General features: G+C 32.9%; 1 protein-coding gene across 2 annotated transcripts; it reads left to right on the top strand.

The window, feature by feature from the left end:
• The first annotated feature begins 3,301 nt into the window (after positions 1–3,301).
• On the top strand, positions 3,302–15,925 carry LOC149805631 (uncharacterized). 2 transcript variants are annotated; one of them, XR_016414954.1, is made up of 4 exons: positions 3,302–3,981; positions 9,726–9,928; positions 12,277–12,611; positions 13,258–15,925. XR_016414954.1 is itself a non-coding variant. In XM_089936579.1 (4 exons), exons 1-4 carry the CDS (start codon positions 3,621–3,623, stop codon positions 13,268–13,270), a joined length of 783 nt encoding a protein of 260 aa, XP_089792705.1. In that variant the 5' UTR covers positions 3,302–3,620; the 3' UTR covers positions 13,271–15,925. The 2 variants fall into 2 exon arrangements, 1 of the variants encoding a protein (XP_089792705.1); XM_089936579.1 differs by having other exon boundaries at positions 12,277–12,482.
• Positions 15,926–16,773: the final 848 nt, after the last annotated feature.

The raw sequence follows: 16,773 nt of genomic DNA, 5'->3' as shown, positions 1-16,773 counted from the left end.
TGATATGTACTTGACATCAATACATTTAAATGACCATGTGTGCCCGTTTGTCTCGTGGTGACAAAAAAAAAGCAACTAGATCTTAGTCCTCTGTGACATTTTTCGTAGATGATATCGACTCAAGAAAATCCTGACACCGATTTGTTTGAATCAAATCCTAGAAATCGAGTGTGAAAATAGGCAGAAAGACCAAAAGCTAACATTTCTGATAATGATCTCAAGAAATGATTGTCCTTCATGAAAGGGGTGATTATGGTTTCGAGTTAAGAAAACCTGGCGATCTTTAAATGGACTATGCATCGGTATTATAATAACACAATAAGACATATCCAATTTATAGCAGGCAAATAACTTGGGTAGTTTTAATTAGTTTCCAAGCTTAGTTGGAATAACTCTTTCCGAAATAGCAATTGTTCTCTTGCTGCGGTAACAACACTGTCAACAAGTAAGCTTTGTGTTGAATGTTTGCATGAGAAAGCTGTAACGTCATATCTATAGCAAGTAAAATGAATCAAATTACCTTTCGTACAAGTAATGATTGCGTATAGACTATATTCAAATACATTATTTCGACACTTCATTAGTAATTTGGTGTTGTTTTTCTTAGATAAGCAAAGTCATTATATTGAAAATATATTTGCAGTTGAAAGTTATTATACACGACCAGAATATATAAATATATATGGTTTAATACATCCAAACACACCTGCCCATTTAATCTCCTAACATAAAGTTTAAATATAACTAATTGCTTTTCCCATAATTTTGCATAAAACACGAGGCTTTGATATATATACTATCCATCGGTCCGTCATAAGATGCTAACGTGCGCTGGAGTGGGATCTTACTCTGAGACAATTTAGAAATGTAATGAGTGGTGGTGGTTGGAAAAACGAGCTGATGACCCCCACCCCCACCCACTAAAGAAGCAACCATTTGTAAGCATTTCACCTTGAATATTGGAAGGAAAGAACTCTAAACATCACCCAAGACTCTGTTAGAACTAGCTATTTTTTAACCTAACATAATAGATCATCTTTGGTAGATCAATAAAAGTTCATATTCCGATTTCTTCTATTTATATTATATGATGATACTGATTATTTTACCTTATAGTTTGTACCCTAGTCCTAACAACCAGACTTGTTTAATGATGTTACTTGTATAATGCCGTTACTTCGATATTGCTGTTACTTGTATGATGATGTTACTTGTATAATGTTAAAACATTTATGTAATCTATTCTATTTAGTATGGCATTTATATATTTTAGACAAGTTTATGCGTATTACACAGGGGCGCATGGAGAAATATTATGGGTCGGGGTTACAAAACTCTTTGGGTGGGGAAGAGAAATATGTGGGACGGAGCTTCCAAGTGTGGGCCAACGCCGCGGAGACCTCATAAACTTCTGCAAGCAATTTAAGCGTTTACAGGGCATAATTTTAACCATCCAACTGTAAACAATACTTAATCTATGAAATTTTACGATTGTTTCGCTATCATTTGTTGTTTTTTTTGGGTGGGTGGGTGGGGGCTGGAGGTGGGTTCGCATTGCCTCTCTCCCCGGTCTGACCCTGTTACATATGATTTATATATGACGCATTTTATGTGTCGTTTATTTTTATTAGTCTCATATGTAGATCTCAACGAAATAATAAAAAGAAAGATTTGTTGACAAAAGTCAAGCATAAATATATCATCCTTTCACAAAAGCGTCCGGAATTGATTATACATGTTTTTACTCAGGATTGCCCATTGAGAAATGCATCTTTTTGTGTTTGTTTTATTCTACAAGACGATCACATGACTTTGAAAATCTTGTTATTAAACGCTTGAAATCTACAGAACAATTGATTAAACATACACATTTAACAAATCGGAAACCTATATTACTGTAATTAGAAACTGGTTAAACTTATATTGCTTTATTTAAGAAAAACAGTTAAACATATCACTACATTTAACAAATCGAGAAACTTTTTATAATATATCTCACAAATAGAGAAAGTTATATTACTATATTTAACAAATAAAGAAACTTGCATTGCTATATTCATTATTTTATTATATTTAGCAACTCTGGAAACTTGTATTACAATATTTAACAAATAGGGAGACAAGTAAGTTATATTAACATATTAAAAAAATGTACAACTTTTTGTCATTTGACATTACATACCTTAAAGTTCATCATCTTGTGAAGTAAACAAGAAAATATTTGCCGCAATTAAACAAATCCATCTCCGCCCCCTGACTAAAACAAAAAATAGGAAACACGTACAGTATTATAATGAAACGGATTTTTTAAAATTGTATTCACGTGACAAAAGAATTGCTAATGATTTAATGTCAAACATAAAAAGAAATAATACATATTGTTTAGATCGATCAGACAACAGAAAATAAATCTATACCTAAATACCTAAATAAATAAATAAATACCTAAATAAATAAATAAATAAATATGAGGGTCGAAACATTTATTAATTAATTCATTGACAAATTGATAAAGCAATCAGAAGTGCGAGATTTGATTTTTTTGTTAGAAAATTAATTTATTGCATCTTTTCTTATCGAAGAGCTTAATGTTACAATGTTGATACCATATTATCAGCTCTGAGAAAATGGTGCTTGTGATTCATCTGAATTTGCGATAATAAAAAGTTAAATTAAATTTTATTACGTGTGTGTTTTATGCACCGACGAATGTTAATTAAGAGAATATATTTATTCCGAGTCTGTCTAAAAATGCATTCGTCCTGACTCCGTAACTGTGATGCTAGTTAACCGATTATGCTAGTACTTGAAGAAGAAAAAAACAAAGAGAAAAAGAAAATAACTGCTCTCCGGATGGTATTTGGCCTCTGGCAAGTAACATATTAGTGTCAATCTGGGGATAAGATAATGACAAATTTCGGGAATGATTTTTCTTCTTTCCCTATGCGATAAATGCTTTCTTAAACTATTGCAAATTATTATGTGAATGGAACCTTATGCACATAGTACTTGATATAATACCCCAAACCACTCACAATCAGATAAAACAGTGCACATAGCTTCTTAAAGGCTATAGGCTGCATTTTATTTGTTTGGTGGAATTTAGAGCGATTATTCGGCCCTTGGCAAGGCATATTAGTGGGTGGAGCCTAACACTTTCGATAACTGTCCAGGATGGCTATTGGCTGGGATTTTCACCAGTCGTATCCACATACGGTGAAATCTAGTATTAATACCGCACGTTCATATCAGAATTTGTCTTGTTCAGATATTATTATTTGGCTTATTAGTTAGGGCGGTTTTTAATTTTTAATTCTATTAATAGTAATTAGACCACGAGTACTTGTTACTTTATCACTGGAAATTGCTCAGATCGTTCTTAATGAACTTGTATGTACTACACTTGTCGACAAGAAAACTAATTGCTGGTTTATTTTGCAAGAAACATTTCTGGAAATAAGAAACTTTTGTATAAGAAGGAACTGAGCATTACTGTATAAATAAAAAAAACATTCGGAATATTAGTTTAAATAGTTTACGCTTAGAGAAATTATTTTTCGCTGGGATTAATTGTGCGCTGAAGAAGTTGATTCGAGGCCAAAGTAACACCTTTATTCACAATGTATCATCTCCCACTTAGACTGTACTGTTTCCCAGAACAGTTGAAGTCTCTCTACAGCGTGGAACAGTTGAAATCTGTGTGCAGTAATGAACAGCTGAAAAACATGTACAACCATGAACGCCTAAAGAATTTGTATAGTCAAGAACAATTGAAGTCACTCTGGGCTCAGGAACAGCTAAAGAACCTGTTTAACCAAACGGAAACTGTGAAGACAACACCAACAAAATCAACATCAGTGGCACCACATCTCTTCTCCATCGACAACATTCTGGCTCAGCGGCACTTTTTGGCGCATAGACCCGCTCCGACCTACCCTTTCACCGATCACCGATTCGCCCCTTTAACTTCGGACATGTTCGGTAAGTTACATCAGTAGTTATGGAAATCGTGGTTAATTTACGGAATTGCGATTAATTCAATTTTTAATTATTTTAATTGAATTATACAGTTAATAGAATGTAACGTCCACAGGTAGATGTTCTTATTTTCCTAAAGTTGAATATATATTGCGCAAATATCCTGAAAAATCTTTGTATATGACACTCCGAGTTTGTGCTTTGCGTTGCAATTGTTTTTATAATACGAGAAAAGTAATAATATTTAAATAACAAATTTGATTTACATGCATTTTTTTTTATTCGTTAGGATCTTATTAGACATCCCTATAGTTTTCAATGTTAACTACGCTCAGGTTTGGAAACAAAATATTTAAACATAACTCATTATTCACGTTTTTCAGCTTGCACATATATTAATCAAAATTTTCAAAAGATGGGTATATAACTCATGGTGAATATGTCTCTGGTTCCTATATTCTCTTGAAGAAATTTGTTACACACTTTTTAGTAGATGAATTGATTTACGATTACGTGCTTTCCAAATATGTATATTTTAAAACTGAATCTGTGTCTATAAATAAATAGCTTAAATTATTTATAAAAAAAACCCAAATATTTGCCAGTATTTTCAGATTTTCTTTAGAAAGGGTAGAAGACGTTTAGTCGATGTAGATCTATTTGTATTACATAGTTGTGCGTACTGCCTGTTACTCTATTTGCATTACATAGTTTTATGGAGTGATTGTTATATTGCACTGTTGTACAGAGTGCCAGTATTATTTCAACCTTTCTAGTACTTTTAATAACTATTTCATAAAATGTTATTTGAAATCTTTTATTCTAATATTTTGAGTAATAATATTAATGCATACTTTATTAAATCTGAATGATTCAGTCAAAATCGAATATTTTGCTTTATTGTACGTAAAGCACTATTTACTGAGAACATTCTAATTAGGAAAGAATGCAGTTTTCAAAAAATGAGTATTAAAGTAATACTTTTCCTGCACTGAGTGTATTGCTTGCCGGATATAAAAGAGTTGTTTTTGCAATATTTAAAAGAATAATATGATAAAAACATGAACACGTTGTAAGGTTGGAGACTAATTTTATGTTTTATATGCACTTTATTTACGACAAATGTGCTAAAAAAAAAACAGACCTGACTACTGAATGATAACAAACCTATATTCCTGTGTTTTATATTCGGTCAGATAGGACAGAAACTCCGACAACTATTGTATACTAGAATTCGAAATCGGATATGTGACCTAACGTGGTGCATTCTAATTGACACAGATTGAAAGTGAAAACAAATATTTAATAATGTCTTCTTTACTTATGATTGTCTCTTGGAAATCACACCACTTATTTAGCATTTTTAAGCAACATATTGTATTTATTGAAGTCATAGCCTTCCCTACCGATATTCTAGTATATTATTATTTCAACTGTTGGAAAATTAAAAATAATACATATATTTGTGTAAAGTTTTTGCCGTATCTTGAAAGATCATTACAAAGAAAATATTTCTTTTAAATATTTGTGTTATATATTTGGGTGGAGTGGTGTTATAAATGTAAGAGAAATTAGAGAAAGAAAAAACATGTTTTGCATATTGTGCCCTTTCAGAGCAACACGCATTTACACGAATGTTAAGGTACATTTTGTTGTGAAACCAAAATGTTGGATATACAATTTATGGAATTTGTTACTGATTCCCATAGCATGGCATGGAATTAGTCACTGATTCCCATTGTATGGTATGGAATTTGTTTCTGATTCATTAGTATGGAAATTGCTACTGATTCCCATATTTGTTATAAAACAGGCGTGCTAAAACCTCGAGGAAGCATCTCTGATTCTGTTATGACTTCAAAGGATATTTCGATAATATATTTTAACTCACTTTGTTTCTTTAATTGAAAAGGGAGGAACCATGGTAGGGCAAAAAATTTAATATCTATTAGTCACACTCTTTTTCTGATCAAAACCAAATCACTCTATTACAGGAAAAATAGTCTAACGTTTCATTTGTTTTGCTGATCTTGTATAACGTTCAATGATACATCCTACTGAACGTTTAGAATTCATTTTTATCGTACTGATCGTTTACTGGGTTTCACAATCATTTTATTATATTGACCTAGAATTATCCACTTAGGTCAAAAACGTATAGACAAAATTAAAATCATCAAAGATCTGTCAGAGGATGGAGACGAATCTCTATATTCTATACTTACCCCAAACTTAATTTCCTTGCTACACACATACAAAAATATAATATATAAAATTTGCCACTGTCAAGTAAGCCTTTGATTTGACTTATTACGTAATAACAAATAACATCACGTGTGATGATCATGCCAGGCTAGATTAAAACAGCATGATTAAGTGGCCTGTCACCTTGCACTTATCTACTATAAATCATGTACAACTTACTAATATTACATTTTAAATATTCTTACTTAAATGTATTATAATTAGAATCTAAAAGCTTTTGAAGCCAACCGTATCCTAATTAGTTAGCGTGTATTTCTCTGATTTGTCAACTTGCCAGTTCGTTCCAAGCCATTAACAACACCTATCACTTAGTTGTCATGTACCAGAGGCGAACATCAATCTCGTATATATATATATATATATATATATATATATATATATATATATATATATATATATATATATATATATATATATATATATATATATATATATATATATATATATATATATATATATATATATATATATATTAGGTTATGAACAGAATGCATGCTCCTGTCGAAAATGTATTAAAAGTCAATAAAACACGTAGCCCGCTGCATTGCTATTAGTTCACACTGAACAAAATGCATGGATAATATGTGCATTTTGATATATCTAGAAATATTACTTGACAAAAAATAAATCATTGAACTAAATTATAAAATGGCCACATTTTAAAACATTACAGAGATATTTTGAAACATTCAGTAAATATACATGTACGATACACGCATTGGCGTATTTAGCAACATTATTTCATACACTAGCCAATTTTCTTTTTATGGAAAAACTTATCAGATGGAAATAGATGATAAAAGTAATGAAAGAAATGTCTGCATAATAAAATTAATAAATGAATTATTTATTTTCATTTATTATTAATTTTAATTGGTGAAAAGTAGGTAAAACTTGGATAACTGAGTAGATTTTTAGGTATTGATCAGAATTATTCTAATTTGCCATATAATTGTAAGGCAAGATGTCTGGTGCAGAAAAGACTATGCCGCGTAATATAATGGCACAGTATCTGGTACGACTACGACAGTATGCCATATACTGTAATGGCTCGTTTTCTGGTACGGAACAAGATAATGCCATATAATTTAATGACACAGTGTCTGGTACTGTATCTGATACGAACGAGACTAGTCTCTTTAGATCGGTCAAGGGTCGGAAAGAAAAAATGCAAACACTTTGATACTGAATAATTTGATCAGGTTTGAAAATGATACAGCTTCTTACAATGTTACGTCTAACACTAGTTTTGTGTTAAGTTGAACCTTCGTTGGTCATGGAATCATCCATGATCTGATGGAAAACATCATCATGACAAAGAGTCTTCAAAGTGATTCTGTCCTTATCTAAGTTATGAATTAAAGAATCGTTACTAATTGACAAATCTAAGATAACGTGTGAAAACGGCCACGTCTAAGCAAACAAAGGAAAAAGTGACATTTGGAGCGTAGATATATCTCTATCTTTTCAACATAAAATAACCTTTCCAGGAAAATGTAACCATTATTTGTATAGTACTGTAATGTAAATCTCTAAATGGGAATGAGAAAGAAATTTGATTATCTTAAAGCACATATGAAAAGCAAAACATTAGAATTTCATCTAATCCCGTGAATGAGGATATGGATCAAATATATGAATGATTGTATGAATCAAATATATGTATGACTTTATGGATCAAATATATGTATGACTTTATGAATCAAATATATGTATGACTTTATGGATCAAATATATGTATGAGTTTATGAATCAAATATATGAATGAGTATATGGATCTAGTTGTAGTATGAGTGTATGAATCGAATATATGCATGACTGTATGGATCAAGTATTTGTTTGAATGTATGGATCAATTATCTCTATGACGAAATGGATGAAGTATATGTATAAGTGTTTGGATCAAGTATATGTATAAGTGTATGGATCTAGTATCTGTATGAGTGTATTGAGCAAGCATCAGTATAAGTGTATGGATCCATTATCTCTATGAGGATATGGATGAAGTATATATATGAGTGTATGGGTGAAGTATATGTTTGAGTTTCTGGATCAAGTATCTGTGTGACTGTATGGATCAAGTATCTGTATAAGTGTATGGATCTAGTATCTGTATGAGTGTATGGATCTAGTATCTGTATAAGTGTATGGATCTAGTATCTGTATGAGTGTATAGAGCGAGTATCTGTATAAGTGTATGGATCAAGTATATGTGCGAGTGTATGGATCAAGTATCTGTATGAGTGTATGGATCGAGTATCTGTATGAGTGTATGGATCGAGTATCTGTATGAGTGTATGGATCAAGTATCTGTATGAGTGTATGGATCGAGTATCTGTATGAGTGTATGGATCAATTATCTCTATGAGGATATGAATCAAGTATATGTGCGAGTGTATGAATCAAGTATCTGTATAAATGTATGGATCTAGTATTTGTATGAGTGTCTGGAGCAAATATCTCTATTAGGATATGGATCAAGTACAACGTCAAGTCTTTATGTGTCTTATATCATTCAAAATGTTGGTCGTTAACGCCCAGTTTAAGGGTTGGTTGGAAACTAAATTATATCAGTTTGTAGCTGATGTGTCCCTTGCTTCCTTTCATACTATTAAAGGATACTATGAAAGTGTTGTTTGCATCACCAAACTTGAAATCTGAAAACCAGGACTTATCATTGACTATCGCCCCGAGGCGAAACTCACACCGTGAACCGACCAAATAAGTTATCGTTGTTGTATTTATAATTCGGTATTCTGTATATTTCTTCAAATAACCCGTATAATAAAATCGATATTTAATAGGAACACTCTTTTGAACTAACTTTCTTAAAGTAAGTATATATGAAATCCCTGAGAAAGAAAAGTACTTGCATAAATGAAACGTTTTTAAAAAAGAAAGAAAACACCACCGAATTAAATAATATTAAATAGTTCCGAGTATTCAATTATTTTTGCCTGAGTACACTATCAATACAGTTAAATCAATCATGTGGATTTCTTCTTAGCCTCTTTCAAATGGGTCACTGATGGCGAATAAACGTAATTAACATGAAAACTTTAAGAATAAATTCTAAAATTTGTACAACAATTACCAATGCAGTGTTATAACTTGTGATTTAATTGCAATAAGTATATTACAAGGTTATATTTCTAAGAGAGAGAGAATCATAAATATACACCAGACAGAACAGGTCGTCATGCGAGTGTCTGCTACACACGATTGCATATAACACCGATTGAGTGATATTATTTTTTGGTGATGTGTGCTTATTCGTGAGGCAATGTAGGCTGGTGTGTGCAGGCAAGGCAATGGGTGCCGTTTATCCGCGGACCTGAATTCGAATGTCCATAGAGTACGAATTAAAAATTATCTAACCTGTATGATAGTATTATTTGTGAAAGTGTTGTTTCCATCACAAAGCATAAAGAAAAAGGGCGAAAGACGATTTAATCCATTTAAAGAATTTATTGTACTTTTAGCGGCCTACAACTCTCTACAGAGCTTTTTGACGCCCATGGACCCGATGCGGGACGGACAAAAGCGGAAGCGGCGTCACAGGACTATTTTCACAGAAGAGCAACTTGATGAACTTGAAGCCACATTTCAAAGGACTCATTATCCAGATGTCTTACTACGGGAGGAATTGGCCATGAAAGTAGATGTAAAGGAAGAACGCGTAGAGGTGCGTCCATGTTACTTTGTAATTTATACATTGACGTTTATAATTTAAAACAAAAAACGATTAATAATAAACGAAATATTATTTTGTACGTACACTCTCGAAGATGGCAACTTGAAAATTAATCAAAAGTCTGAATCAAAGAGGAATCAAGAACAGATAGAAAAGTAAACTACATTATACAGACACTACTTGTCAGCCCTGCGTTTTGCAGAACATTTACTTGCTTAAAAAGAATTGAAATCTACTTAAGTCCATTTGGACACTGTCCAACAGGTATGCCCTTCTACCTCTCTAAACTAAAACGACTTTACCAGACTAAAAGTGATAATTGCAGACCTTGACAGCACAAGACTTAGATATTTTGTTCAGGTAGATTAATGTAAATATTAATTAGAACATATATTTTATAGCAGACGACAAGAGATGCGGAAATTCCTGTACAAATCGAATTTTTTTTCTCAAGTCAGTGTAGGCAATTTTTTGCAAGATATTATAGATATGACTGATATTAGGTTTTCCAAGCTTTAAAGATTTTTTAGAACGAAGAACTAGTCAAAGGATAATATTATGCCAGTTTTACCCAAAATGCATTGCAGAACACCGCTTAAATGGACTTTAATCCCCGAAAGTCATATTATCATGGGTCAGTCTATCACGACCCAGTCATGTTAATCACCTCATTATTCAATCAAACGTTACTATTCAAAATCTAGCAAAACATTTACTTATTTGTCTTCAGAGTATACGTATTGCTGATATTCATATGCTTCCGCCGGTAATTGGAGCACCGCTATCTTTGACTCGCGTGAATATAGTCTACCCACCTCTAAAAAAATACTGAAAAGCATTGCCTGTTTTCAAAAGAGACTCCTATACTGCTTCTTGTGGCATGCGAAACAAATTCGTGAACTGGTTAGATTGAACTATCAGTTCATAATGCTAACGTCAACAGAGATGTGACTATTTTTTGTCCTTTTTAGTAGGTTAGGCCATCAAAAAATAAATCAAAAGTTTATCATCGCAACATTCCTGCGGTGCATACAGCGAATATTCTTCCCCCACAGTTTCGTCTATCTCTGTGTTGATCTCAGTATTACAGGCTTTGCCTGTAATTTAAATCATACCTTGAAACGAGTGGCTTCTAATCATGATCGATAATAGGCCTTGTAAACTGAGTTGAAGTCGATTATGGTGGGAAATTGGTGGATAATGCTCCATCTTTTAATGGAACATGAAAAGGTTTGGCCATTTATTGCCATACCCATTAAATTGCATCCTTAATATAGACCAGTACCCGATCAATGCAAACTGCGTCTCCGGAAAGTTAGGCGCAAAGTACAAGTGACTTAGTATTCAAATATTCTTAAAATGCTAATTTCATCGGACATCAAAATACATTCAAAATTGTCACATCATCTGTCCAAATTATGGAATAACAGTCAGGCTATTTAAATATTGCCTGATGTATAGATAACAAAGCCTTTGATAAATCAACCATGACAGAGAACCAGGAAAGGGTGACATACCAAGCTCTTATCAGATTATGATTCATCTACATAGCCTCTCTCGGGCTAACGTTTTACGACATTTTACGACACTCATTTGGAAGGATTCACTCCTTGATCCATATTAATTTAAGCTTTGTATTCTAATTTATCGCACGAAGACGGGATTGAGCGATTGACAGCGTTTATTCTTTTGTTTATTTAAGACCCATTATGATCAGTAACAATGTTTTGTTTCTGATTTGTCAAAGTTATAAACAATAAACAACACGCACTCTAAGGGTTGTTATATTATGCACCACGTGCAAACAGCTATGCTGGCGTTACTGATAACTTATTCGTCCCTCTGATGCGACCAGTGCATCGATCTATTACAAATTTGCTTTGACATTGGTACAAGTAAGTATGGAATAAAAAGGGGAATGAACGATCACGTACATGATACCTTTCGTAAGATGCCTTTTGATTAAATCATACACCCTTAATGAAAAAGGTATTTTGTTTATTTTTCTTATGTTGTTTGGCAACTTATATCTAATATCTAAGGATTATCTATTTTCGTCGCATATATTTTAAAAAGGCATACCATGCATGAATGTTACATATCATTTTTAGAGTATTATACAGTGATAAAATGCAAGACAGGGAAGGAAAATAGAGATACTGTTAAATGATCAGGATTATCTCAACACTTAAAAAGATTAACTAAATCAGGATTATCTCAACACTTAAAAAGATTAACTATGTTATCCAATTTATTAAAATAAAAAGTTCAAAAGACTTTAATTTTTTTTAACAATGATTGTAATGAAAAACATTTCTTGACAAAATTTACTTTTTTAGGTGTGGTTTAAAAACCGGAGGGCAAAATGGCGGAAGATGAAGCGAGAGGAAGAGGGGACAAAAAGGAGCGCTCAGTTAGAAGTCAAAGAGGACAACGGAGTGGAGAAGAATAAGGAATCGGATGCAAGCGAAGTTACTGATAAAAAGGACGAAAACGACGAATGCGATCACAAATTTGATAAATCGGAGGATGACGGTCAAGAAAAGTCAAGTATATTCTCATTCGTTGACACAAACGTGAACAGTTTAAATTACAGCGATATTTCAACATGAGCTGAACGTATCACAATCATGCACCTCAGTTATAATAAGATCCGGGAAAAGCCCCATAGCTGGTAAGCGTAGAAATAAAATCAATAAAAATTCCTTCGGATTATTAATTTACTTATTTCAATAATTTGTGAAGGGAATAGAGCTTCAATTCCTAATGGACAAAAACCGGTTCTTGGGTATGGATTGGGGAGTATTTGAGTGGAGATATAATACAAAATTATCAACAGTTTTTAAAGACGAATACTTAAATCTTACTCATCATTAACTAAACACACTGGTTCGGGGTTATTTTTAAAAGCTCGTTTAATAAGGACTATTTAAAACAAACTTGGGTAAAATTCCTCTTTTTAATCTGAAATAACGAAGGACACCTCTGTGACTTAGGTTTCTAATACGGGTAAGATTAGTGTGTGTATCTCAAGTTAAGTATGAATGGTTTTGTCGCAATATTTTCTGTTATTTTCTTTAATATTTTTTTAAAGAAAGATGATTGCATAAACGAAAAACAATGACTTTCTCTTTCGTGAACGTCGTTATCATATACATATCAAGCCTCTGTCGATACATTTTGATCTGAATATAGTTTGTTTATTTTATCAAATTTATTTTGAATAGCAGACTTGTTTACTATATAATCTATTTCTTTTTTTCTAACTTAGTTTAAGTTAGCTGACTCAGAGATTTTAATTTTTCAAAATTTTGTTTCAGGAGCCTAAACTGAACAAAACGTATCTGGCTTACACAACTCATTCCCGGTTTACAATGAAACGTAGAAGACATCCATTATCTGCTGATAATATATGTAAGCTGTATATCTAAATTGGACTCTATGACACAAAGAGAGTGCTGAATACAGTCTTTGGTGGGTTTTCACTCTGTTCTATGCCAATAGATTTTCTTGGCAGATACAGCGATTTGCGGGTTAAAAGCTTCATTTCTACCGGCTGCCAGGTATCGAGCGCATCTGGTAGGCCCGATGATCAATTCTTTGCGTTGGAAAAGGCTATTTATGGTTTTTAAAGTTGTAGTTGTAAATTTATAACTGTTGTTTGTTTGTTGTTTTTTTTAAAATAATTTTTATTAAAAAAACTACTGTTACTCTAATGTATTTCATGTATGATTTTTACCATTTTCTTTTTGTTTAAAGAAATATAAGTGTGATCGGTGTTAATGGTATATTAGGAGAGTCTGTCGGAAATTTTCGATATTGTCATGTAGGCTCATTCTAAATGTAGTGCGTTGAAATAAATGTCTATTAATTTAAACAAAGTGCCAGATTTAAACAATTTAAACCAATAAGTTACTTTCTCAAACAATGTTGATGAATTTTAAACTGTAAGTTAGTTTTGTGACTAATACGACATGACTTTATAGTGCTAGCTTTGTGGATTGAAGCAGGACAAAGTGAGCAGCTATCTGCAAACAAGTGTATTGATCGGTTTCTTTATATAGTTCATTAATTTCTAATATTGTGCCCCACAGAAGTAAAAAAGAAAAACACCGTAAATGGTATTATTCTGTAGCTAAATTCGATGACTTAGAGCTGCAATTTGAATCCACTTACAAGCCGAGCCAAACTGCAAACAACAAAGATCATCGTCTTCAATGGCATAATGCGACTGCAGATCAGGGTCTATGTTGTTTGTTCTACTGATTACTCTGAACAAACTGCACAGAACCAGATCTGCAGAGGCATTATGCGATGGCAGATCTGGGTATGTGCAGTCTGCAGTTGGACTCATCTTATAAGTGACTATAAACGGTGTTCAAAAGCATTGGCGGGATAAAGCAGACTCACTATTGTTCAAACCTCAGTAGCCATTTATTTTCGGTACATCCAACAATCCAGTCCTTAAAGACAGTTAACAATTCTCGTGTTGAAAGAAATGTTACGGTCAAATTCTAGTTTCTGAGTTTTCGAAACGTGAACCCCTTTCGTGTCCTTGTGAAGTTCAGATAATTAAATTTTTGCTTTGATGTCTATAATAACGTTCCATTGTAAATTACATGAAAGCGATTAAGAGTTACCTTCCATGCAAAGAATTACATTTATATATCAATATATAAATTTAACGTTTGAGTTCATTGTTGTAAAAGATTTTATTTTGGGGTTGGGAGGTAACTATAATAACTGTATAATCGGGAGGATTGATGTATTATGACCCTGATTGTTTCCGTCTGTGTGAAGGTCATCATACAATTTCACACATTGTTTTAATTTTTTAAGATATAGTTTATTATAATAATATTATTATAATAATAATAGTATTAACCACAACTCAATAGCGATTTAATACTATTGGGGAAACTAGTTCCTTTGTCAACTGATATAAGCACATAGAAACGGACGTTTAATAAATATGAAGTTTCTAGACTTAACATATGTGTGTTTATATGACGTATCCGTTTTTCAAAACCTTCTCTAACACAGTTTTAACATTTTCCATCTGTCAAAACTTCCAGAGCAATGCAAACTACTGACAAATGACTCTCTTCAACGACGAAGAGAAGGAAATTGCAAAAAGGTTTCTTCTTCAATCCAACACCCTGAGTAAAAATGGGGTGTATTGGTCCCGGCGTCACTTGGCTCAAACAGTGCATTGAATACAATCGGCAGTAGTAACGTGACCGAATGTTCCAATTACTAAGATTCTGACAGAAAATGAATGCCGAGAAATGAATAGCTGACAATAATGTAAATAAATATAAATCAAGCCTCACCAGAGATATGAGATTGTGCTACAATACACATGTATATAGTGACATTTTTTCAAACCATGAATGTATCAGACTTTGCAACAACTATATCTTAATTTATGAGCAACCTGACCTTGGTATTATCATTAGGCCATAACCTGACCTTGATATTATCATTAGTCTAGCTTCGGATCAAACTTTCCACGGTTGCTAATAGCGGAGTATTGTGACATATTACGAGCCATTTGCGAGCCTTAACAACATTACTTGATATCCAGTATTTTTCTTCCATAGAATAACCTGTATCTGATCGTAAGTTACAGAAAGCAGATGCAACATTTACTGCATTGTTATAATATGAATTTTAGTTGAAAGGTTAATATTTAAATCTGTTCCAGTGACCTTCGTTTCAGATCTACTAAGTCATCTAAACATAGGCTTCAGGGTTTCTGTGTGACTTATGTCGTCTTTATATTTCTTCTCTTTTATTAAACAAATGATGATTCTCCTTCTACGCCGAACTTTCGCTTCTAAATCATTAAACAGGTTGATGTTTTTAATTCTCGTTTTATGTATACATCTTTTTCAATGCAACGCTCTTCCATAACATAATGTCCTGTCTGTACCTCCCTACTTCAGTTCTTGAAAGAATGATCCGAAATTAAACGTTCTCATAGTCTTCGTGTATTATATTTATGCATATGTCAAACCCATTCTGGATGAATGTGCAACCTCCCGTCTGTTTGTACATGTGGGGGGGGGGGTAGTGCGCGCTTGAGTGCGGCGTGCGTGTATGTGTGTGCCCGCGCGCATGGTTGTATGATCCGAGCACAGGAGAAGCGATTTAAAATGCGGTAAGCATATCCTCAAGACATTACTGACTCTCTGTGTTCAAACAACCTTCACCGGTAGTGATGATAGACTTGGGATGTAAATAATTTCAGATGAATTTAAAATTCCGTGAGATGAATGCATCTCTATTTCTTTTAGCTTTTTGTAGCATTATATCAAGGAATTTAAACTAAAGCTAATTATATGTAACTGAACTTAAATTGGTTTGTCTTTGCACAAAACTTTAAGGGAATCAGAAAAGGGTCGATCCACTTTTCTATAAAAAAAAATAACCAACTCAAACATATAAAAAATGGATTTTAAAAAAAAAATATTTTGCTTATGCACTCCAAATACAGAAATACCATGAAGTACTAAGCTACTTTGTGTTAGGGTTACTACTGTTAACTTCTAAATAGCGTCGCGAATTTTATTGGTGTTGCTTTTAAACCTTGATAAATGCAAACAGAATGTAACATTGATAAAGAGTTTCTTCTATTTGGGCTTTAAATATTTCACAATTTTCTTTTCTTCCGGTCCAGTTACCCCAAACAGCACTAACATACTTCACCTCGAAAGTGAAAGGCTCTCGTCATGTAAATACTTGACACCCATTAAGCGTAGCCATACGTTGGTATGTCTGTTGGGTTGTCACCCTTAAACAATTACGTGCTACTGAAAATATTCTTTTGGGGG

This window comes from Sinohyriopsis cumingii, chromosome 2 (assembly GCF_028554795.1).
Source record: "Sinohyriopsis cumingii isolate HCF-2022 chromosome 2, ASM2855479v2, whole genome shotgun sequence".
Taxonomy (NCBI): domain Eukaryota; kingdom Metazoa; phylum Mollusca; class Bivalvia; order Unionida; family Unionidae; genus Sinohyriopsis; species Sinohyriopsis cumingii.
This window is presented reverse-complemented; position numbering and strand designations above follow the sequence as displayed.